This window comes from Schistocerca americana, chromosome 5, assembly GCF_021461395.2.
Source record: "Schistocerca americana isolate TAMUIC-IGC-003095 chromosome 5, iqSchAmer2.1, whole genome shotgun sequence".
NCBI classification, from domain to species: domain Eukaryota; kingdom Metazoa; phylum Arthropoda; class Insecta; order Orthoptera; family Acrididae; genus Schistocerca; species Schistocerca americana.
Window position 1 is genome coordinate 368,503,406 of NC_060123.1, and position 26,281 is coordinate 368,529,686.

General features: G+C 42.8%; 1 protein-coding gene across 1 annotated transcript in view; it reads left to right on the forward strand.

Moving 5' to 3' along the window:
* Nucleotides 1-26,281, forward strand: part of LOC124616172 (glucose-6-phosphate 1-epimerase) — a 234,438-nt gene that overhangs the window by 190,025 nt on the left and 18,132 nt on the right. The window contains exons 3-4 of the mRNA XM_047144454.1: nucleotides 20,984-21,042; nucleotides 21,260-21,416. Of these exons, the coding sequence (XP_047000410.1) occupies nucleotides 20,984-21,042; nucleotides 21,260-21,416 (216 nt within the window). The remainder of the gene's footprint in view (nucleotides 1-20,983; nucleotides 21,043-21,259; nucleotides 21,417-26,281) is intronic.

Consider the following 26,281-nt stretch of genomic DNA (forward strand, 5'->3'; position numbering starts at 1 on the left):
GGCAGATAATCTCTACAACAGCTCGAAGAGAAACGTAAGGTTGGCAGTGTCCTCAAAACGTTTAGAAAACTAGCCTTGTAGTTCTTTCAAGACCACAGTAAATTGTTCAAACATCTTTTTCTTTACGGCCAGTGTGCCTAGAGAAATGGGCAGTGATTTTTGCTGGAATTTTACCGTTCCACAATTAGATTTTCTTTTGAAATTTATCCTCATCAGATCCGAAAAAATTAGAAATAATTTTTTCTCACCATCAAGGTCTTACTGCGGGGAGTGTGCGGTCAAGTCCACTTAAAATGCGGCATCTGCAGTCTATTCCTGATGTTCCAATTTTCGTTCCTTCACCCGTTTTTTCGTCATAGATTCAACAATAGCGAGTTTAAAATCGAAAAATCGTCCTAGGTAAGCCTCATGATTTCACGAACTTTGCAGTAATTCCTGTTCATACCATTAATTTCTTCGTCTGAATGCCTGCAAAATTCGCGACTTCGATCGTTGTAATTGTATGCTCTTTCATTGTCAACTAAATCTTTACATTCTTTCTGCATGGTGTTGTAATATCGTTTCATAGCGATTTTGCAGTCCCCATTCGTTATCTGACTGCATAATACACATTGAGAGTTCCCATCCCTTCTTTTTTCATCCCCATTCATTTGTAAAGGAAAGTGACAATAAACCACTAGACAGCCTCTTTTTGGGCTGCAAACAGCCGCTGGACCTGTGAACGTCCTTCATACCACGAACAAATAGCGAAGTGTAGACAGCGCTGTCACCACGATTCTGCGAACTGAAGAGAATTGTGCCGATCGAAAACTGCCACACAACAGTACGAAATTAAATGTCGCGCTGCACAGAGTATTTCCGGAAGGAACGTGCAAAGCCGAGAGAGGCCGAGCCGTGGCCCGCACGCGGCTCGCACACTATGCGCGTGAAATTTGGGACGCCGCGGCCGGCCCTGCCATAGTGCCATCCTCGGACCCGTGAATTGACGTAGGCTGGCTGTCCACTGGATGCGGAAGTATGCGACAGTTGTGCGTCACGTTATCGCTCGACAACACCGCGTCCTTTGCTCACGATGTCGTCTGACTAAACAGAGTAATCGGTCTTTTAGCGAGTGAGGCTGCAATGCATCTCTCCGACTTACTTTTTATGTGGTATATGCAATGGACGTACCAGGACTTGCTAGACGAAGAAACTTCACTAAGGTGCAGCAACACACTTGCCAAAAATTTATAACTGTCTTTGCTTTGTGAGGGCTTTCTATGAAAAAAGGAAAACTTCTTATTTTCAATTTCAGGTAGTTTCTCCATCTAACTTACCTTCTGAATCACATTTTTTGCACTCGAGCTTGAAACTTGTCTTACATTGTAGATTTTGCTTGGGTTTCAGGTTGTGACTCTTGTGTCTGAATAGCATCTGTATAATCTCCATTACTGGTAAACTGCTCTGCGGCAGGTTTCATTCAAGTCAGCCTGATATTTACGTATCTTCATCAAAAATAGTGCTTTGCGTTTCATAATTAATGATTCTTTGAGTGGTGTTTGGATTTTTGGTGTCCGTCAGGAAGATCATCTGAGTGGTGGAGGCCACAGTTTAGATATATTCGCGTCTTTGCCAGATTTATTACCGTTATATTTTTCTTTTTCTCCCCGAAATCAATCCCTTAGACTTCATCTCTTCTGCAACTGCAACAAAATGATAACACCATTTTGATGTCTATTGTATTGTATGTATTTATTGTATGTTAACTGGGGGCCTAGAAACGACGGAGAGGCTCCGTCCCCGCCGCAGCCGCAGTGGTCCACGACCCCATAACGACTACCGCAGTCCACTTCTCCCCTCCGCCGCCCCACACTGAACCAGTCTTTCAGGGTTATCTGATGTCTATTACTTATGGATACAATCTGTGATTCCTTTTATAGGTATCTCGCAACTGGTTCGTCATTCAAATCTTTGGTTTAATCATTTCGACTGTCCAAAGTTACAATTGGGAGGGCCGTACACAAAACTTGTCGTTTGGTATGGGAAGTTTTACACAATTAGCAAATGCCATTTCCACTATCAGTGCTCAAGAGAAAATTTCGGTACAAATGGAAATTTCCTAATTGTATCGGGGTTGTTTCGACGGAAATCATCTTAACCCCTTGCCGTACCGTTTACCCCGACGAAATTCGTACGCAAGTGACTGCAGAGGACGCGGGCCAGCGTGATGGGCAAGACAATTTTTTTTTTACTACAAAACACTTCTGGCATTCTGCTGTCTAGAAATAAATGTAATTAAACGTAAACTTGTTAGATTCTTTCAGAAGTGCTCCAAGAAAGTACTTGGCAATGAAGCTGCACCCGCATATTCCTCAGCAGGTTTGGCATGTGACCCTAGCACGCCCCAATACCTGCTTTAGTTAATTTTTACTTAGGGTAGTTTACCGGACAGGGGAAGAGAACTCGACTGACTACACTTCCTCCTTAACGTCAGCAAGTACTGTTACCGTAATAGTACTCTAAATATAACAAAAACCTCTTTTTTAGGGATGTGGAACAAACTAGGGAGAATCATGTAAAGACACTAGAGTAAAGAAAATCAGCTGTCTCCTCTAATTCCATTGCTCCCACCTCCTATAGCTTGCAGGTAAAGATCCTTCTGTGATACTGAGGCTTTTTTTGGCCCCACGAACAACTTCACGCTTGCACCAGGCTGACTTGCTTCTCGCATTCTGTCACCGGGTCGCGCGTTTGGCTCGTGAAGTTCAAACTAGTTTGAAGCTTGTGCATGGTCGCGCGCGACAATGCACGACAACAGACGATCGCTTCGCTCACAGTAGTAGAGCTCCCATTCCTCTGCACGTGATTGGTTTACCAGCGCACGTGCAGAAACGTACGACGCTTTGTCGCAAGTTTACGCACCCAGTGGACATTAGGCCTTACACAGCCAGTTATTAGGAAACTACAATTTAACGTAAACTCCGGTCCACGGCTGTATTCAGTATTCTTCATGTTAACAGTTGTTGCCGCAGCTGAAAGAAATAAACAAGACTAAAATCCTTCGGCTGGTAGGGGTTCTAACCCCATGCTTTTGGATCCATAACTTTGCAGTTTACTCCTGAGGTACCAAACCACATATATATAGTACAAATGCGTTGCAGGTGTTAGCGTTTTATTCATAACTAAAAGAGCTAGTTTCCGAATTGTGGAGTTCCTTTGCCTGTGGAGAGCGGCGGACTGCTAGGTGGGCTGTTCTCGACGTCGCGCTGAGGGCGTATTTTGCGCGAGGGCGGCTGCAGCCGCCGGGGCGCTGTCCCGGGCAGCGGCCAGGCAGACGCCGGCGTCGGCGTCGCAAAAACTGAGCGCCGGGCCGCGCCGCGCCAGTGCTCCGAGCTGCCCGCCCGCCTGCCGACGCTTTTTGCCGAGCGCCCCCGCTGCTCCATTCTTCTCCTAGCTTTTTGCGCCGCACAGAGCAGCTAAGTACCTGACGTGGCCAACAGAGGTAGAGAATTGTCTTTGCAGGTAGGCATCCAGCGCCTGGGGAAGACACTGCCAGGACCGGAGTGACGCGCTACAAAATTTGTCACCGAGCAAGAATAAACATAAAACTTAAAACAGCATTTCCTGCCAATGGGAAAAAAATGTACAATAAAATGAGATTAGAGAGCTTACACTGCCAGACAGCAAATGTGAAGCACCCAGTACTCGTACACACAGTGTGTGTAATGACTGAGTACAGTTGTGTTGTGGCCAGGCATGGTGGGGCATACAAGCGGTGCGAATAGTGTCAGGTGTCTAGTGACCACTGAAGCGCACGGAGATGGCTTACTAATGTGACAAGGTGTTATCAGCACCTGACAGAGTTTGAAAGGGCCCTCATAATGTCGCCATTAGGTCGGCTGGTCGAATCGTGCAATATCCAGATTTGTGGGGTACTCGGGCGTGACGCTGGCTCAATGTTGGACTATGCGGTAATTTAAGGTTCCGGTCGACCACGTCTGCCCAAGAAGTATATCTTAACACCTCCACATCCACGCCTGCCATCCGAGAACAGGTTACTGACTCCATGAAACATTCTATGTTATCCCGCGGCCTTGCTCGGAGACTGGCGGCAGCTGTATTAGGCTGTCGTTAACACAACGACACAAACTACTGCGTTTGGAGTGATCCCCAACAAGCATGGACTGCCGCTTAATCGCAATTCTGCATGATTATAGCCGCGACCTGGGGAATGTTTTAGAGGGGCACAGCGGTGTTACTCCTGGCATCATGACGTTGGGAGCCATCGGGGAAGACTTATGGTCACGGCTGGTAGCGATGGAGGGAAATCTGACTGCACAACGGTACGTCACGGACATCCTGTATCCCCATGTGTTGCTTCTCATGCGACTGTACCGTGTTGCCATTTTCCAGCAAGACTTATGGCTCGTTCAAATGTGTGTGAAATCTTACGGGACTTAACTACCAAGGTCATCAGTCCCTAAGCTTACACACTACTTAACCTAAACTATCCTAAGGACAAACACACAAACACCCCAGGACTCCAACCTCCGCCGGGACCAGCTGCACAGTCCAGGACTGCAGCGCCTGAGACCGCTCGGCTAATCCCGCACGGCATATGGCTCGTGTCTGCGTGATGTCCAGGTATTCTGCAAGCCAGAAAGATGCCCAGATCTGACCCCGATATAAGATGTGCGTGCTCACTAGGATATCATCTCTGTCCCAGTGCCAGTAACACGAATATCAAGGAAGAGTTACAGGCCAGCTTGCCTCAGGAGAGGATGTAACGGCTTTGATACCGTTCCCAACCCAAGCATTTCAAGTATCCAAGCTAGATGCGGTGCAACATCGTACTTACATGTGTGCTCATACTGCCAATTTCATTGCAATTTTGACTCTATTTTGTAATTACTGAAATACTATCTCACACCCTCTCAACCCGTGAAGTTTAATTTCGATTCCTTCTCCCTTCCTCCTGCATGCTTATCTTTTTTGGCAGGCAAATTTTTTAAAAAGGCAATTAAAAGTATCTGTTCAGCAATACGTTCTGTACAATGAAGTATTACTTAGATAACATAGTTAAGTGGCTGGCAAAAAAAAATAACAAAAATATAAGTGGTCGTGGTGGTTGGGTGGTGGCCATCGTGGTAATGATGATGATGATGATGATAAAACGGCTATTGTTTCACCTAGCATTTTCACTCTGTTGGTTTTTTTCCCGAAGCTATGCGGTGTATAAGCTAAGACTTCATCCTGTTTCTGAACCCAGTATCTGACTCGTTATAGAAGGCTGCTGACGCGTTTTTTCAGTGCGGTACATAAAATGAAAGCCAATGACGTCGCTATGGTCGTCATATCAGCTGATAGTGTAAGTAGTGTTACATTATGAACTAGTTGCATTATTGAATAACTTATATACAAAGCAGTTTTGTACGCTAGGGATACACCACATGAGATACTGGTGTCTTAGACGGAGTGGCTTTATATTTGGGATGATCGGAGGCTCCAATCTTCACCCGGCCTTCCTGATTTAGGTTTTCCGTAGTTTTCCTAAATCATTTCAGACAAATGTTGGGGTGGTTCTTCCTGTAAGGCAATAACCGACTGCCTGTCTCATCCTTGCCAAACTAGACCCTGAAGTACATAAATGTCTATGTATACCACTTACTACGTTTTAGTTGTTCTTAAATTGTAATACCTCGTTGCGTCCAGTGTCCTTGTAAAAGCAGTTTACGGTTGACAACTGCTGCTACTACTACACTACAGATAAGCGGCAAGGAGTGTTATTCTTATGTCGTCGTCATGATTGCTGTGGTCGATGCCCACGCACTAGCAATAACCAAAGACCCGTAGAATCTACCAACAGACATCCACATTGGTAATAGCAACTGGGACGGGCGTCGTTTCAGTAAGGGGTTCGTAGTACGACTGCTAGCGCCGTGTCGATGATGTGTGCTGTTGTACACGTAGTTTTCGAGTTTATTGACGTTGCTTAACTTAACTTCCAAGAGAGTACGCTATTCGGTTTAGCTGTGTTTGCAACATGTGTGAAGGGAAAAAAACAAACAGAGAATGCAGCAAGAGAGACTTTGGACTGCAGGGTAAGAAAACGTTTCTCTCTAATCCACGGGCTCCCAAACTTTTTCTCTGGCGGAACCATTTGGGAACCCTAGTACATTCATGGAACACCTTGTTTATTTTGAAAGTTGATAAAATTTTTAAAACGTGAAAAAAACTTACTATTCTATGATTACTTCAATTTTACATAGTTACTAATCATACAGAAATCATAATAAATTTTAACACTTAGTTCCGTCAAAATGTCGGAAAAATCCATGTTATTAATAGTTTTCGCGGAGCACTTAACATATTTTAGGATTGTGGTAAGGAAGGCGAATAGTCGACTTCGGTTGTTGGAAGACAAAGGAGACAATATACATGGCGCTAGTGCGACTGTTCTTGATTTCCGCTGAATGTTTGGGATCCGTAGCGAGTCGGGTTAAAGGAAGATACCGAAGCAACTGAGAGACGGGCTGCTAGATTTGTTTTGGGAGGTTCGAACAACACGCAAGTATTACAGGCATGTTTCGGGAATTCCTTGAGGGAACGCGACGTTCTTTTCAGGGAGCACTTGAGAAAATTTAGAGGATCGACATTTGTGGCTGACTGCAGAACGATTGAAGTGCTTGCAACGAATGTTGTGCATAAGGACCACGGAGATGAGATGCGAGAAATTAGGGCGCATACGGAGGCATATAGACAGTCGTTTTTCCCTCGCTCTGTTTGAGAATGGAACCGGAAAGGAAATGACTAGTAGAAGTACGGGGTGTCGTCCGCCATGCGCCGTATGGTCGATCACAGAGTATCGATGTACAGTGGTGGAAATATTTATTGCATCACCTCTTACAATTAACAATTTTTGTTACAATCATTGAATAACTGAACCAAACTTGCCTGATTTCTCTTGATTTCTATCAGAAATGAGTATATACAATACTTTTTGCAATTTGTTTTTAATCTTAATTTTTGTTTCTATAAAAATGTTTTTTTTTTATATAATTTAACACTGTCCTGAAAAATGAGTGTAAGTGGATATGTCACCTATTCTGTTTGCTATTCTGAAATATGAATACTAATGTTGAAAGAAACACTGCATATTAATGTTGTAACGTAACACTGGTGGATTTTAGTGTTTGTATTGCCTCATATGAACACACTGTTGCATTTAATACTTTGTTGCTCCACCACCAGCCTTAATCACCGCTTGGCATCGTGAAGGCATTGAAAGAATTAACTTTTTGATGTACTTCTCATTCAGTTCATGAAACCACACACGCACAAGGGTCTCCAACAGCTCACGTTTATTCCGTGGCTTCTTTTTGGTGATAGAATTTCCCATAACCTTCCAACAGTTCTCAATAGGATTGAGATCAGGGCTGTTTCAATGCCACTCCAATACTCGAACCCCATTCTGTCGAAGGAAAGATTTTACCTGAAATGTAGAAGTACGTGATAATTAATCAAGAAAGTAATCTGCTTCGTGTTTGGTACAAATATTAGTCATAGGACTCACCTTCAAAGCTCTATGGCAAGGAACGGATTTATTCTGAAAAATGCAATTGGAAACATCTCCAAACTGGTCTCTAATGGTTGGCATAAGCTTCATTTCAAGTATTCTTATGTAGACATCTGCGTTGACAGTGCTATTGATGAAATCCAGATGACCTATTCCGTGACTGGAAATGCACCCGCAGACTATCTGCCCTTGTGGGTGTTTGACTGTATGTGTTATGCATGATGGCAAAAATACTTCACCTTTTCTTCGATGTACGAACACTTTTCCATTTGGGCCATGCAGATTAAATTTGGACTCATCTGAAAAGATTACTTTGTTCCACATCTCTGGTGTGCATGTCGCATGTGCCTTTGCCCATTTTAGTCGCTGTTGTCGCATTATCTTGGTCAATAAAGGCTTCCTTCTAGGACGACGGGCTGAGAGCCCAACCTCCAGTAGTCTTCTTCTTACAGTTCTACTGGTTACTGAGATGTCACACATTTCTTCCCAGTCTCGTTTTAGTTCAGTTGATGACAGGCGACGATCGTTAAGCGAAAGCCTTTTCAATACCCTGCCCTGTTTGGCAGTAGAAGCCCTTTTCCGACCTCTTCCTTTCTCACGATCAACATTTCCTTTTTCCCTGCATTTCTTCAGTAAACACGAAATCGTAGACTCATTAAATCCTGTCTTAGAGGCTATCTCTCTGGTGCTGAGACCAACAGACGAATAAGCAAGTATAGCAGCTTTCTTTTCTGGCATTAATTCAGCTGAACTGCCCATCTTCTCACACCAAAGTCTCAACTCAAAATGGCAGTATAAACACTGGTTTGATTGTAAAACCAAACGGCAGCAACAAGGAGTTGCGTATTGTTGGAAAACATGCGTGAAGAAGTCAGATTATTAAGGCAACAATATGTCAACAAAGTGTAGCAACAATGGGACTGGTATAACTTGAAGCAAACTGCTGCAAAAGACAAAAAAGACGACGTAATTCATGGTGATGCAATAAATATTTCCACCACTGTAGATGTAGATGTTTCCAGCGGAACACCAGTGTTCCGCGGACACAGTTTGAGAACGCTGCTTTAGCCGACTCTAAATAGAACAGATTTGTGTAGTGTCCTTGGAAGTATTTATACGAGGGGTAATTATAATGTAATAAAAATGAAGTAATATAATTAATATTTTGTTTGTTTGTAGGCACATGACCGCATTTCTGATACCCATTGAAATCCTGGCGCCACAATGCCGTAGCACGCCACACGAGTAGTCAAGCGTGGTGACAGGGAGGGCATCAGCCCATCCTTTACCATACATTACCAAATACAAATGAACATGCGGGGTAAGGACAGGAAAAAGAATGTAGGTCGCCTTCTGCTATCTCGTTTTGGCAGCTACCGGAGATTCGTTCACACTCCATCAGTGTTCTTGCTTGCGGCAGTTAAAGAGAGGAGAGGGATGTTTTTTTCACCTCAAACTTTTGTGGTAGGAAGTATCGTGCTCTGAAAGTATCACTCTTTCGAATTCCCGCAATTGTCTTCCATTACAACGCATAAGTTTGAAATTTGGCAGAAAGGTGCTTACAACCTTCCCCTCTAAAGGCGCAAAAGCGTGGCCGTCTGCGACTTCGCCCCCAGGCTCGGCGACGCTGCCATCAGCAAAGTGTCGACATACGCGAAAAAAGGCCAGAGCTGAGAAGTTCATATGGCGTGTAAGGCGGGTTACTATCACATTGGCACCAAATTTCACCATAATTCTGCCCAGCGCCGCTGTCGGCGCATCATACGATGGGAAATTGGTCTACTACCTACATTTCACCCTTCTTTTCATGCTTCTGCGAAGGAGGTCAAAACAGAATCGACCAGCATTGAAATTACTGTTTTTCATGGGTGGGTGAGGAAAGCCTTTCAGACACACCGCCGCTCGGAATTGACATGAAAAGGCTCAGGAGGTAGCGTAAAAGGCATTAAGAAACCACACCTTTCCTTGGGGCGTTGATTCCCATGCATCTAGCGGTCGAAAACGACAGTTCGCAGTGCAGTGAACAACAGGGCGGCGGTCTCGACCACATTAGACACTGCTGACAGTCCCCCCCTCCCCCTCCCCACAATGACGATTCAACGATACTCTACTGGACGAAACCAGTCTCAGGACTGAAGACCACAACAACAACAACAATGCAGGGTGGAACCACTAGAGACCGTTCAAAATCATTCGACGAAATTTCAACGTGGTCTGAAGCAGAAAAGAATGCTGATGCTTTCCCAGCCGTCTTGTTGTGTGATGACGGAGGGATGCAGCTTTGACATTTGAATCAATAGAAGGGCGTAGAGTTCCTCTAAAAGTCATCAGTTTGAAAACACCCTCGGTGCCATCCACGCACCATTGTTGAGCACGTTAAAAATTTTCCTGTCAGACTTCGACACCCAAAGCCAAGTGGTGCCCCTAGCTGCTCCAGCCCTGAGGACAGGCAACCCCTTCGACACCCCTTAGGCGAGAAATATAAGGAAATAAACACCCCAAGAAAGGGTTAGTTTCATTGACTCCCTTCATGTCCTTTCCAAATTCCTCTTCGTTTCGATTGTGAGTGGTAGTGTGTCTGAAATGTCTTCCAGAGTCACCTATAAGAAAACAATGATTTCAACGTTTGGTTCTGACCTCCAGCGCAGAAGCGTCAAAAGAAGTGGAGAAATGTAGATAAGGAGGAGGTGTAACGATCTTCCATTGTGTGACATGTCAATGATGGCGTTCGGCAGAATTATGGTGAAATTTGGTGCCAACGTGTCATCGTTAACCACCTTAAACCTCACATAAACTTCTGAGCTGAGCCGTATTTCTCGCATTTGTCGACATCTTGCTGTTTGAGCATATTTGAGCATGAGGGGATGTTGCAGACCGTCACGCTTTTGCTACATTACAAAAGAAGGTTGTAGAAACCTTTGAGCCAAACTTCAAACTCGTGCATAGCAATAGGAGACAATTAAGTGACTTTGAAGAAGAGATACTTTTTTGCGCTGTGTATTCCTAATTAACAAACACACCATTTACAAGTGGATAGATTACAGGTGACGAGTAAGGGAACTTCTTAATATGTAATAGAATTGCACAGTAGAGAAGTCAGTTATCCAAAATTTATCTTCCACATAATAGTCGCACTTGATTTGATTTAAACACGTGTCAGTTAATACTTCAGGACGTACTTATAAACTGCCATGAGCTGTGTGTGTCATAATACAAGAGAAAGTGGTACTGCAGACTAATATGTGAACGTTAGTAATTGTAATTCCATGAAACTGCAAGCAGAAGAATTAGAAGATGGGAAATCAACAGAGTTAGTGTAAAATTATCACATAAGCACTACGAACCAGTACAAAGTGTCACATGATGCTGATAGCTGGAGAGTTCCAGAAGAATTGAACATTCACATCATTAAAATCCATCCAGTTTCCTATCCGTCCAATCTTCTTCCTGAAGACCCCTGGAATTCATTGCATTCACTGAGTCCGTCTTCTACATAGTCTTCCGCTTTTCCTTTTTGGCCATCAGTTGCAGGACACGGCCATACCAGATCAATATTTTTCTACCTTTAGCATCAAAAATAGTGTCTTTTTCTCCCATAATTTCTCATATTCTTTCATTTCTGATGTGTTGTAGTCTGGAGATGCAACAAGATCTTTACGAAAAAGCCATCTCGAAGGACATCAGTTTATTTTCCCCCTTTATTAGCTCTCATATTTCAGTGCCATATTTGGTGATAGGCCTACTCTCTATGACTTACATGTGCAGCAAGACCTTTGTTCACTTCGTAATTTTGTCATTCCATAGCAAGGAGTTAAGTTAGCCAGTTACTTTTTCTCCTTGCCCACCTTGTTCAGGTTTGTTCGTGATGTCTTGTGTGCTTATTCCATTTTGAGAAAAGTGACTCCCATGTACTTAAATACACAAACTTTCAAACAATGGAAAATCCAGGATGGAATGTAACGATATTATGAAAAGGAAAGTTGCTACACACTATATAGCGGAGTTGCTGAGTCACAGGTTACCGATACCAATATTTTGCACTGCTACCTCCAACCCACTCAGGAAGAAAGAAATATATTGTAAAAATGATATAGATATTCATACAGCCATATGAATAAAATGCATATGATCTGCATCATTTTGTTTTTGGATCTTGCTGCATGTTGTGGTACTGTGGCATAGAGACTTCAGTGTTTACCAGGACTGCACACATGTAGTTGCAAACAAACAAAATCTTATTAGGTAACTTTATTTTTTGACCATATTATTGAAACTCTCCCTACCCTTTGTTTCTAACTATCGAAAAAGTGGATATGGATTTTGCAAATGTTGCCAGACTGTTAGAACAGTAGTGCAGCTGTATGTATGAATGATATCTTGATCATGCCAAGCATTCACAATCTCTTTGCAAGACTTATTTTTATAAAATCAAGAAATTGGAAGTGTAATGATTAAGTTACACCAGTGAAAGAACGCCAAGTGATAAGGGCAATACAGCTAATATTATAGCGGCTGTAACACACAGTCCACATGTCAGTGTGAGATAGTGTGAACGTGTAAGTGGGATCATCTTATTAAGTTTACTGCAAATACTGTGCTCCAACACATTTCATCTGTTCCACAAACCACTGTCAGCTTCATGGCTGTGCTTTTCAAAATTGGTTACAAAAACTGAAAAGTGATTTGGCAATTCTGTGCAAGGTTTTTGTTTAAGAATGAAGCATTGTTTACAAAGAATGGGAAAATCAATTTTCACAGTATACACTATTTGTCAGTTGTGAATCCATACTGACTGAGAGAAATGTATAACGGGCAACTTGGTCTGTCAAGGCATGGTACGGGATTTTCAAGAATCACAAAAATGGACCTCATTTTATTGAGGAGACTCTCAATAGCTGCAAGTTTGTATATTAATGAGCCAAAACATTATACCCCTAGCCACCGTGAGACTGAATATGTCTTGGTAGTGTTACAGGCAAGTGACGCAGTAAAGGAAGAATGTAAGCGAAAGGGCACATTGTTATGACCCTGTAGCTGGAAACAAAAATCTCTGAAACAGCAAGTTTCGTCGCAGGTTGGCATGCTACTGTCGCGAGCGCTTGTGGAAAGTTGTTAAAAGATGGTGAAATACTGAGTAAGCTGCATGGTATTGGACGATCACATTTCATCACAAAACCTAGAGTTCGGAGGATCCCCTGTTGTTTAATGCAGGGTAGACAGCTATCTGTGCCAAATGGCTCTGAGCACTATGGGACTTAACTTCTGAGGTCATCAGTCCTCTAGAACTTAGAACTACTTAAACCTAACTAACCTAAGGACATCACATACATCCATGACCAAGGCATGATTCGAACCTATGACCGTAGCGGTCGCGGGGTTCCAGACTGTAGCGCCTAGAACCGCTCGGCCACCACGGCCGGCTCTGTGCCAAATCTAATGACAGAGTACAATACTGGTACAGGCACAAGTGCTTTGGAGCACACCACTCAAAGGCCATTGTTGAACATGGAGCTACACATCACATGATCAATGTCTTCCTGCATTGATCCAATGACATCGTTAGTTATAATTATACTGGGCACAACACCATTGAGTTTTCACTGTGGATCAATAGAAACAAGTTGCCTGTCGAAAAAACTTGTTACACCAGGTTGATGGTTGGGTCCTTACATGCCATCATCCAGGTAAAATACTACATGAAACGTAAACCGCACCACAGATGCAGACCCGTGAGGGCAGTATTATGCTATGACCGAGTGAGGTGGCGCAGTGGTTAGCACACTGGACTCGCATTCGGGAGGATGACGGTTCAATGCCGCGTCCGGCCATCCTGATTTAGGTTTTCCGTGATTTCCCTAAATCGCTCCAAGCAAATGCCAGGATGGTTCCTTTGAAAGGGCACGGCCGACTTCCTTTCCTATCCTTCTCTAATCCGATGAGACTGATGACCTTGCTGTTTGGTCTCTTCCCCCAAACAACCTAACCTAACCTATCCTAACCTAACCTAAGTATTATGCTATGGGTACCCTGAGTTGTGCTTCCATGGTATCTGTGGCAGTAACTGAAGTCATCATGACAGCTGTGAGCTACAGGAACATTATTGCGGACCATCAGCATTGCTTCATGCTTGAAATCCCCCTACAGCAATGACTACTTCCAGCAGGATAACTTTCAGTATTGCAATGTCAGAATATGCTACAGTGGTAAGAGAGGCATTGTAGTGAACTCACATTGATGTCTTGGCCAGCAAGTATGCCTGATCTGTACCTGCTGGAACACATATCGGGTACCAGCTGTGTGACCATCCCATAATTTTTTGGAATTGCTTGACCTGTGCATAGACATCTGGCGTCACATACTTCTGGAATCCTGTCAAGACATAGTAGAATCCATGCCAAGCAGAATCTCTACTGTGCTGAAAAAGTGAAACAACACGCAATTAAACAGGTGGTCATACTATTTAGCCTAATTGGTGTATATACACAGAAGAGCCAAAGAAACTGGTACACATGCCTAATATTGTGTAGGACCACTGCGAGCATGCAGAAGTACCGCAACACGATGTGGTATGGACTCGACTAATGTCTGAAGCAGTGCTGGAGGGACATGAATCCTTAGGACTGTCCATAAATCCGTAAGAGTACGAGGGGATGGAGATCTCTTGCGAACAGCGCGTTGCAAGGCATCCCAAATATGCTCAATGTTCATGTTTGGGGAGATTGACAGCAAGCGGAAGTGTTTAAACTCAGAGGAGTGTTCCTGGTACCACTCCATAGCAATTCTAGACGTGTGGGCTGTCTCTTTGTCGTGCTGCAATTGCCCAAGTCCATTGGAATGCACATTGGACATGAATCTATGCAGGTGGTCAGACAGGATGCTTATGTATGCGTCACCTGTCACAGTGGTATCTAGATATATCGGATCTCCTATCACTCCAATTGTACACACCCACACCATTACAGAGCCTCCACCAGCTTGAACAGTCAGCTGCTGACGTGCAGGGTCCATGAATTCATGAGGTTGTCTCCATACTCGTACATGTCCATCCGCACAATACAGTTTGAAACGAGACTTGTCTGACCAGGCAACATGTTTCCAGTCATCAACAGTCCAATGTCGGTGTTGATGGGTCCAGGTGAAGCATAAAGCTTTGTGTCGTGCAGTCATCAAGGGTATACGAGTGGGCTTTCAGCTCCGAAAGCCCATACCGATGTTGTTCCGTAGAGCGGTTCGCATGCTGACGCTTGTTGATGGCACAGCATTGCAATCTCCAGCAATTTGTGGAAGGGTTGCACTTCTGTCAGGTTGAACGGTTCTCTTCAGTTGTTGTTGGTCCCATTCTTGGAGGATCTTTTTCCGGCTGCAGTATTGCGGTGATATAATGTTTCACCAGATTCGTGATATTCACGGTGCACTTCTGAAATCGCTATCTTGGAGATGCGGTGTCCCATCGCTCATGCGCCGACTATAACACCTCGTTCAAACTCATTTAAATCTTGATAACCTGCCATTGTAGCAGCAGTAACCGATCTAACAACTGCGCCAGACACTTGTAGTCTAATATAGGCGTTGCCGACTGCAACGCCGTATTCTGCCTGTTTTTGAATACGCTTGCCTATACCAATTTCTTTAGTGCTTCGGTTAATTGCTAACAGGTATGCTGCCACAGGTGTTGGAAGACATCCCACTTGAAATATTAATGTAGCACTGATGTGACTGACGTCTTGCCCATTGTACACTTAAAATTGCTGAGCTAAATAGAACATTTGGAGACTGTTGAATGGGTCATTTGGGAAACATGAAATGGCGTGCATGCTCACCAGCTTAACAGCTCTGGACTGCTAAAGCAAAAGGTCTAAAAGGAAACACATGCTTGTCCTGCAATTCCAGATGAAATTCTGCATGTAGTATTGCCTGCTTGCATTGCTGTGTAGTATGTATCGGTGCTCAAGGTCAAAATTTTCAGCATTTAATGTGGCAGTCATAATACGAGGGTCATTCAAATAAGCTTTATTGATGATATCTCTCTCTCTCTCTCTCTCTCTCTCTCTCTCTATATATATATATATATATATATATATATATATATATATATATACTCCTGGAAATGGAAAAAAGAACACATTGACACTGGTGTGTCAGACCCACCATACTTGCTCCGGACACTGCGAGAGGGCTGTACAAGCAATGATCACACGCACGGCACAGCGGACACACCAGGAACCGCGGTGTTGGCCGTCGAATGGCGCTAGCTGCGCAGCATTTGTGCACCGCCGCCGTCAGTGTCAGCCAGTTTGCCGTGGCATACTGAGCTCCATCGCAGTCTTTAACACTGGTAGCATGCCGCGACAGCGTGGACGTGAACCGTATGTGCAGTTGACGGACTTTGAGCGAGGGCGTATAGTGGGCATGCGGGAGGCCGGGTGGACGTACCGCCGAATTGCTCAACACGTGGGGCGTGAGGTCTCCACAGTACATCGATGTTGTCGCCAGTGGTCGGCGGAAGGTGCACGTGCCCGTCGACCGGGGACCGGACCGCAGCGACGCACGGATGCACGCCAAGACCGTAGGATCCTACGCAGTGCCGTAGGGGACCGCACCGCCACTTCCCAGCAAATTAGGGACACTGTTGCTCCAGGGGTATCGGCGAGGACCATTCTCAACCGTCTCCATGAAGCTGGGCTACGGTCCCGCACACCGTTAGGCCGTCTTCCGCTCACGCCCCAACATCGTGCAGCCCGCCTCCAGTGGTGTCGCGACAGGCGTGAATGGAGGGACGAATGGAGACGTGTCGTCTTCAGCGATGAGAGTCGCTTCTGCCTTGGTGCCAATGATGGTCGTATGCGTGTTTGGCGCCGTGCAGGTGAGCGCCACAATCAGGACTGCATACCACCGAGGCACACAGGGCCAACACCCGGCATCATGGTGTGGGGAGCGATCTCCTACACTGGCCGTACACCACTGGTGATCGTCGAGGGGACACTGAATAGTGCACGGTACATCAAAACCGTCATCGAACCCATCGTTCTACCATTCCTAGACCGACAAGGGAACTTGCTGTTCCAACAGGACAATGCCCGTCCGCATGTATCCCGTGCCACCCAACGTGCTCTAGAAGGTGTAAGTCAACTACCCTGGCCAGCAAGATCTCCGGATCTGTCCCCCATTGAGCATGTTTGGGACTGGATGAAGCGTCGTCTCACGCGGTCTGCACGTCCAGCACGAACGCTGGTCCAACTGAGGCGCCAGGTGGAAATGGCATGGCAAGCCGTTCCACAGGACTACATCCAGCATCTCTACGATCGTCTCCATGGGAGAATAGCAGCCTGCATTGCTGCGAAAGGTGGATATACACTGTACTAGTGCCGACATTGTGCATGCTCTGTTGGCTGTGTCTATGTGCCTGTGGTTCTGTCAGTGTGATCATGTGATGTATCTGACCCCAGGAATGTGTCAATAAAGTTTCCCCTTCCTGGGACAATGAATTCACGGTGTTCTTATTTCAATTTCCAGGAGTATATATATATATATATATATATATATATATATACACACACACAAAGATGATGAGACTTTCCAAACATAAGCACTGGCAGGTCGATAGACACCCAAACATACACACACAATTCTAGCATTCGCAACCAACGGTTGCTTCATCAGGAACGAAGGAAGGAGAGGGAAAGACGAAAGGATGTGGGTTTTAAGGGAGAGGGTAAGGAGTCATTCCAATTGCGGGAGCGGGAAGACTTACCTTAGGGGGAAAAAAGGACAGGTATACACACACACACACACACACACACACACACACACACACACACACACACATCCATCCGCACATACACAGACACGAGCAATGTCTGCTTGTGTCTGTGTATGTGCGGATGGATATGTGTGTGTATGCGAGTGTATACCTGTCCTTTTTTCCCCCTAAGGTAAGTCTTTCCGCTCCCAGGATTGGAATGACTCCTTACCCTCTCCCTTAAAACCCACATCCTTTCGTCTTTCCCTCTCCTTCCCTCTTTCCTGATGAAGCAATCGTTGGTTGCGAAAGCTAGAATTTTGTGTGTATGTTTGTATTTGTTTGTGTGTCTATCGACCTGCCAGCGCTTATGTTTGGTAAGTCTCATCATATTTATTGAATGTTTCCCTTATATATACACACCAAGGAGAAATGCAGATGATAAACAGGTATTGATTGGACAAATATATTATACTAGAACTGACATGTGATTACATTTTCACGCAATTTGGGTGCATAGATCCTGAGAAATCAGTACCCAGAACAACCACACCTAGGCATTGAGTCAAACAGAGCTTGGATGGCATGTACAGATACAGCTGCCCATGCAGCTTCAACAGGATACCACAGTTCATCAAGAGTAGTTACTGGCGTATCGTGACGAGCCAGTTGCTCGGCCACCATTGATCAGACATTTTCGGTTGGTGAGAGATCTGGAGAAAGTGCTGGCCAGGGCAGCTGTTGAACATTTTCTGTATCCAGAAAGGCCCGTACAGGATCTGCAACATGCGGTCGTGCATTATCCTGCTGAAATGTAGGGTTTTGCAGGGATCAAATGTAGGGTAGAGCCACGGGTCGTAACACATCTGAAATTTAGCGCCCACTGTTCAAAGTGCCGTCAATGCGAACAAGAGGTGACCGAGATGTGTAACCAATGGCACCCCATACCATCAAGCCAGGTGATACGCCAGTATGGCGATGATGAATACAAGCTTCTAGTGTGCGTCCACCGCGATGTCGCCAAACATAGATGCGACCATCATGATGCTGTAAACAGAACCTGGATTCATCTGAAAAAATGGCGTTTTGCTATTCATGCACCCAGGTTCATCGTTGAGTACACCATTGCAGGCACTCCTGTCTGTGGTGCAGCGTCAAGGGTAACCGCAGCCATGGTCTCAGAGCTGATCGTCCATGCTGCTGCAAATGTCATCGAACTGTTGGTGCAGATGGTTGTTGTCTTGCAAACGTCCCCATCTGTTGACTCAGGGATCGAGACGTGACTGCACGATCTGTTACAGCCATGTGGATAAGATGCCTGTCATCCCGACTGCTAGTTATACGAGGCCGTTGGGATCCAGCACGGCGTTCCGTATTACCCTCCTGAACCCACCGATTCCATATTCTGCTAATAGTCATTGGATCTTGACCAACGCGAGCAGCAATGCCACGATAAGATAAATCGCAATCGTGATAGGCTACAATACGACCTTTATCAAAGTCAGAAACGTGTTGGTACGCATTTCTCCTCCTTACATCAGGCATCACAACAATGTTTCACCAAGAAACACCGGTCAACTGCTGTTTGTGTATGAGAAATCGGTTGGAAACTTTCCTGATGTCAGCACGTTGTAGATGTCGCCACCGGCTCCAATCTTGTGTGAATGGTCTGAAAAGCTAATCATTTGCATATCACATCATCTTCTTCCTGTCAGTTAAATTTTGCGTCTGTAGGACGTCATCTTCATGGAGTAGCAATTTTAATGGCCAGTAGTATTCAAGCGTATCCACTAAAATGATGTGGACACGTTCATACACATCTTCACCTATCATGCAGTCTCAACAAAAGTAATGTGACTGTAGCCTTCCACAAGGTCACACACTGTTTGAATATTGTTTTAAGTGACTCTAATTAAGAAATGGCATTTTCTACTTTCTCACGACCATGTCTATACTTCTGGGACCAATCTAATACTTCAGTTTTGCTCAGAGTAACATCATCAAATTGTGTTGGGAATCTGTTCAAATGTCACTTGATTTCACCCGTGCACTGGTGAGAAAATGAATAATTAAATGTTTCACAACTGACACTAGTACATACTGTTCACTCAGTGATACTGAAATGGCGTACCTGAGTGTCAGCTATGGGTGTGCCTATTCCATCTCCATTCATGCGCGAGTAATTCTTCTCGTCACTAAGAGAATGAAATGAAAAAAGTTCACATTTATATTTAAGTGAGCCTTACAATAAGCATATGAACCAAACCTAAGTTAGATTACATCTGGTTTAGTGATTTAGAAAGTCTGTAATTCTATGTGTGGAACGGGCAAGGCATGTCGTGTCGGTACCGCGTACTTGCAGCTATTTAGAAAACAAAACATGGACTCACATTAGTGTGCCCTCTTCTCCTGACAGTGCTACGATGGTCTGAGATGCTGTTTTGTTGCTGCTGCTATTATTATTATTATTATTATTATTATTATTATTATTATTATTATTATTTTAATCAAGATCCACATGTCATATAATTGAAATCCTTCCTGAAAGTTTTTTACAATGCCACAGAAAAAGTGCACACTTCCATTGAAAAAAGCCAATCACATAATATGACAGTTGTAAAGAGTAAAGCTACTCGGTTAGTTCAGAAAATTCTCCTCATCATCTCTGCTAGAATGTAGTAAAAACCACAACCCAATATATTTACTTCTTGAGGATGTGTTTGGAGTGGCCTGTCTTTGCTGCTGCACCTTGTGCATTTCAAGTTGAGAACTTCATCTACTGTACAGTAGAATTCTAGAATTCATTGTTCTTTATATTTATTACATAATGGGACAGAGTGAATTTTTTACCTGTTAAATACATTTTTAGTTATTTCACGTCTTGGCTTGAGCTGCTTAAGCATTTTACACTTAAAGGTGGGAGTATTTATTGACAAATTAAGTTTCAGCATTTTTGCAATGTTATAGCATCATAAGTAATTATAAGCAGACAGTGCAAGAACCATAAATGTTAAAGCACTTCCAAAACTACATGCAAATTGTAATATGGTGGCTAACTTGGTATTTGTATAAGAGAGGAGTTGTGATGTAACTACCGAAAGAGAATAATCTTGCTGACAGCATATCCATTCTGATCTTTTGCTTTCCTTGCTAGTTAATTTTGTTTGTTTATTGATAAACATTGTATGTTGCAAAACAATTGTAACCAAAGGATTATACGTATCTTATTAGCTGTTCCGCCTGTACAATGTAAAACGATTTATATGCTGCGTAGATGATATGGAACATATCTGGTGTTTCAGATGCACTGTTCAAAGATTCAAAATAGATATACATGCAATTTCATAACTATACAGTGAGTCAGTCTCAGTTGCAAAGTTATTTTTATTACAAACAATGCTTTTCACCAGGTTAAGGCATTTTGTGATTTACGGAAGGGTTTCAAAGCTATGCATGAAATGAGCTCTGCAACTTCATAGTTTGGTTTCACTAATGGCTCGTGAGAACTACTCTTTGGATTGTAGCATATTTCATTACTTTTCAAGCTTCCACATTGTGGTTATTATTTATTAATCATATGTGACAAAAACTGTAGTTTATGGGTTAGTCCTGCCATTGTTATTTTTGTCAAATTGTGAATGGCCTATTTGTGATAACAAATTAATGTTTTTGTTTTCTTTTCATTTCAGTAAACAAGCCATATTTGATGGGAAGAAACCAATCAGAGGTGGCATTCCTTTTGTATTTCGTAAGTATCATTGTTACAAGGTTAAAACAATTTCTACATTAGATAGAAACTCTTGACTCCCGTATCTCTGAAAGAGTGATGGATTTTGCAGCAAGTTATCGATTCTGTTAAATTTCTTTATTTTACCTAGCTACTACTCTGTAAATGAAACTGAGATTAATAGAGTAAAGCTTATCTCGTAAGTTCTTATGCTTCAGAATTTTGTCTCTATTCACAGCTCAGTTTGGACAGTGGACCTTCGGCCCCCAGCATGGGTTTGCACGTATTGTTCGGTGGAATTTAGAAAAGGCACCAGAAAGGCTGCCAAGTGGAGATGTGGAAGCCATCTTCTCCATTATGGACAGTGAATTCACTCGGTCTATGTGGAACTACCCGTGAGTGAAATTTTGGTCTCAAAATTTATTGTTGTGAGTTCTGCATAGAAAGATTGCTTGGAAACTAATTTCCAGTGAAATTATGTCCCACAAATAATTGTTTCCACTTTTACGGCAGTGCATTGAGAACATACTACAATAATGTGAGCATGCAGTGGAGTTGTGGATCTGGAAGTGCATCTGCATCCATTCTCTGCAAACCACTATGATGTGCATGGTAGAGGGTATGTCCCGGAATACTACTTATTAGGGTTTCTTCTTGATCCACTCACATATGGACCACAAGGAGGAGGACTGCCTAAATGCCTCTCCTCCTGCAGTCCTAAAATCTGATCTATATTAACTACTTTATTGAGATAAATACAATCATACCCTCAAAAACTGGAATTTTTCAGAGCTATCCACACACTGTAGTTGAGACGGCATAAGATGATCCCTGGCAGCTTTCAGCACTGTTGCTTGCTTTCAGCTGTGAAGTGCAAACAGCTGCAGGTCATAACAATAGCTGTCTGCAGAGGTGTTACAACACTGAAGTATTCCCATAGAGACATTCACATCGTGTTACATTATTGGTTGAGGTAGGTGCGCAAAGCTGTTGCACCCAACCCACTGCAACGGTCAGGGATCAACTTACACTGACTCAACTATAGGAGTGGTAATTAGTCCAAATCTTAAACTTCAACTTAAAATATTTCAAAAGTGAGGAGAGAAGTGTCAGTGCAAAGTGGTGGGGAATATATAAAAATGAGAATACTTGACCAGTCAAGATCCAAATCCCGGAGCAGTAAATCACAGTAATGTGGGCTGCTTAACCATAGGGAAAGTAACATGCAAAGTTAGCTGAGATGTTGAGGAATATGATGTGATGGACAATGAGTAGATGCCTGATGGGGGTGGGGTTCCCCACGTCTCCAAAGAAAGTAAGAAATATGCTGTGATATGCAAGAAATATGGTGATGTAGACGGGGAGGACCATGACAGTAGGAGGAGGAAATCTGTAGAAACATGTGCCTTGTGTACTCGTAAGTGAAGCTTCCAACTTTGAAATTAGCCAAGCTTAGACACTTCTACCATTCTAATGGGACACTCAGAAAACTTTAAAGACAACAAAAAGATTTAATTATGCTATAGGAAAATTTAGAGTGTGACCATTTCACACCATGACTGACTGAGACAGTATGATGATCAAAAAGAAAACTATCTGCTCTTTTATTTATTCATAGTGCCTGGTTTTGATTAGACCATCTAAACACTGAGATGTCCTTCAGGAGGGTTAGCCTTGGCAGATTTGATGAAATAGCACTTTAAAGTGGTTACAGCTTGGTCTGGAGAAGGTTCAGGTGAATCCAGTCACCAGGAGTAAGAAAAAAGTAAATGAGGTGGTATCAAGCTTAGTTATTAATGCAGAAGTAAATAGAACTCGTAAGTTGAAAAGTCAATTGTATCATCTGGATGAAGGCTAACCCTAAACTTTCCTGTGCTTAATCTTTTCCATGCACTAGGACCTATAATGGTACATAATCATGTTGCTCCAATACATTTCCTAATATTATCTATCCATTTTGAGTCCAGCCAAGAATTCCCTTGGTCCACCTACCATCTCCTCATGTGTACACTCCATCCCCATTTCATTTTCATTGCTATTGTACTTATATCTGCCACTCTAGTCTGTTACCATGTTGTCTTTTTCTTTGTTTTCCGGATGCTCTAAGTAATTTCTGACATGTATCTCTCTCACTGTTTATTGAGCAACTACAATATTTGAATGGTTTTTACATTAAAATTGCGTGTCTGTAGTCACAAGTCACCAATGGTGTTACACTGTAGGTTGTGGAAGCTTAGCATTGAAACCCCTTTTTAGTTTAGGCTAATTCCATGTCAGTTCGACAAAGAAAAGTATCGTTTTCAACTTGATCATCTCATCTCAGTTTGGGGTATGCAATGCTCCTTATAAGAAATGGAAAACCACAAATTTGCAGAGGTATATGACAATCATGAAGAAAGTTATAGGTAAGCTAAGCTCGGAAATGACGTGAAATTTACGCATCGGTCTCAATATCAATGACTATTGTAATAGTTATAACCCATATACAACAATTAATCTTACATCATTGCAAATCTGATGAGTAGAGCTCTGCTTCCATGTGCAAAACGTTGGATTTCTATGAATTTTTACTTGCAGTGTCCTTGATTTTGACCTTTGACCACTGAATATCTCAAAATACACCACCTTCAGTTTATTTTTTTTTCCTCCAGTATGTTACTGTGAATATGATATCATCTTAACCAAAAATTATTTTATTTACATTGTTACACATCAAAATGCAGTAAAGCAGCACATAAATATGAAATACAAATAATTGAAAAGTAAAATTCATAACTTACGTTGTACAAAAATATGTTCCACATCATTGTAGGGTTGTTACAAATCATTTACAGTGTAGCTTCAATGAAAATGCAGTAAAAATTGGTTACAACTTATTTCAAGTCTTCAGTTAAATTGTTAATGTTCATGAGATCTGATGCAAGGAGAATATGTCTTTCCATTTGGCGTCTCTGGATCCATCTTGTGAGAATTTCACGTTATTTGATAACACAAATGTTTGGTTTGGCAGGAAACATAAATGATGAGCGTGGCCCATGTGACTGTAAGAAGCCAGCTTGTAGCTCATCTGCTTCTTTACAGGTTGGATTAATAGAAGAGATAGACATGATCCAGCGAAAAGCAGCGCGATTCGTCATGGGGACATTTAGTCAGCGCGAGAGCGTTACGGAGATGCTGAACAAGCTCCAGTGGCGGACACTTCAAGAAAGGCGTTACGCAATACGGAGAGGTTTATTATCGAAATTACGAGAGAGCACATTCCGGGAAGAGATGGGCAACATATTACTACCGCCCACATATATCTCGCGTAATGATCACAACGAAAAGATCCGAGAAATTAGAGCAAATACGGAGACTTACAAGCAGTCGTTCTTCCCACGCACAATTCGTGAATGGAACAGGGAAGGGGGGATCAGATAGTGGTACAATAAGTACCCTCCGCCACACACCGTAAGGTGGCTCGCGGAGTATAGATGTAGATGTAGATGTAGATGTTATTATGACATATGCAACCCACCAATGACTATCATATGGGGCAACAAATCTGTGTATGTCTGTTAACAGCATATAATTCACTGAAGGAAACTTGTATACCACCTGCATCTGAACTTTCCTCAAAATCTTTTGCATTTGTGCGTGACCTCCTTCTCTAAACAGTTTGCAAAAATTACAATGTTGACTTGAAATCCATTTTTTATGAACTACTACCAAATACTACTTCATAGCACATGTATAGTGCAGTTTGAGAAAAAAAGCCGCATCCAGGAAACAAGCTACTGATATTTGGTTAAATAAGTCTCTGTCAGGTAAAAACAAGAAATGTTCACTAATTGGTCAGAATGTCAGTGACTGGTATTGGTTGAGTTCTCAGCTTACGCAGTAGTCAAACTTGACAAGACTGGCAAGTATTTGGCAAGACAATGGCACAGAGACACTAAAGTGGAATCAAATTGGGACTAAAGGCCCCCATCCACATGTCCCTCCCCCCTCCTCCCCCACTAAGCAGATCTGGCTTGACCCATTCATCTGTGTGTGAGTGAGATGCATTGGTTTAAAGCCAAACAGCTACCTGCTAGCTGGGACTGCTACTTACCAGGCCACACACCATCAGTGCAGGCAGGTAGGGTCCACCAAGCAGTCGCTGTTGCCCCCACAGTCAGTAGGGTGTGCAAGCGGACTGGTGAGCAAGTTGGCACACCGCTCAGGTTGTGAATGGGTAGCTTAAGAGTTGTCCTAAGATTATTGCTAACGGCAAGAAATTTTATACAAATATGATGTTGCACAACATTCGTCTGGTGAGTGTCTGAAATGACGCTCAAGACAAATACATTAGAAAAAAGTTACTGTAACTATTAATTATACAGATAATAAGTAACAGTATTGCTTTGCTCCCCCCCCCCCCCCCCCTCCCAAGTTACTTTCATGAAAGAATAGTGAATAGTGGAGTGCAAACTGATGGACTGTAAAATAGGATAAATAGCTTAGTGTAGTGATGTAGATGAAATACAGTTTTGGACATTAAGCCTTTGGTGTGCCATGTTTATAATAACATACCAGAACAATATAAAACTTTAAAGAGACGAAATAAAATAAATGTGTGTGTTTGGAGATACTTGAGATGAAAAGTAAAGGTCAATGACGTTGTGTGTGAAAACTGTTACAAATCCATCATGTTGCACACAATGTAAAGCTCTACTCATTAGATTTTCAATTATGTAAGTTTCATTGTTGTATCTGGATTAGAACCACAATTACAGTCATTTATGTTGAAACGTGTGTGTAAATTTCACACAATTTTCAAACTTAGTAGACCTGCAACTTTCTTCACAATTATCATATATATATCCGCAAATAGGTACCATAGTTTCGTGTCTCTTATCTGGATCACAGAATGTGCCAAATTTTAAAGAAATGTGAATGGATCGGATTGGGGGGTGCAATAAATTGACATGGAAATTATCCTGTACTAGAATCAGTCAGTGACATTTTTAATCTTTTGTTTATTTGTTTTACTGTGTGTCTTCCACAAGCCACCATGATGGAGGATAAATGGTTTACAAGTATCATTTCCTACCGTCCCAATTTCATTTGGATATGGGATACAGGCCTAAAGGCTGTCTGTAGATCTCTTTACGGTCACTGGTTTCTCTAATTGTAGGGCTGTGATAATCATGTTAGTTAATATATTATTTAAATTATATGTTTGACTTAGTTTGTTTCATAAACTTGGAGACTTTTGTTACGTGACACACCCACAGGA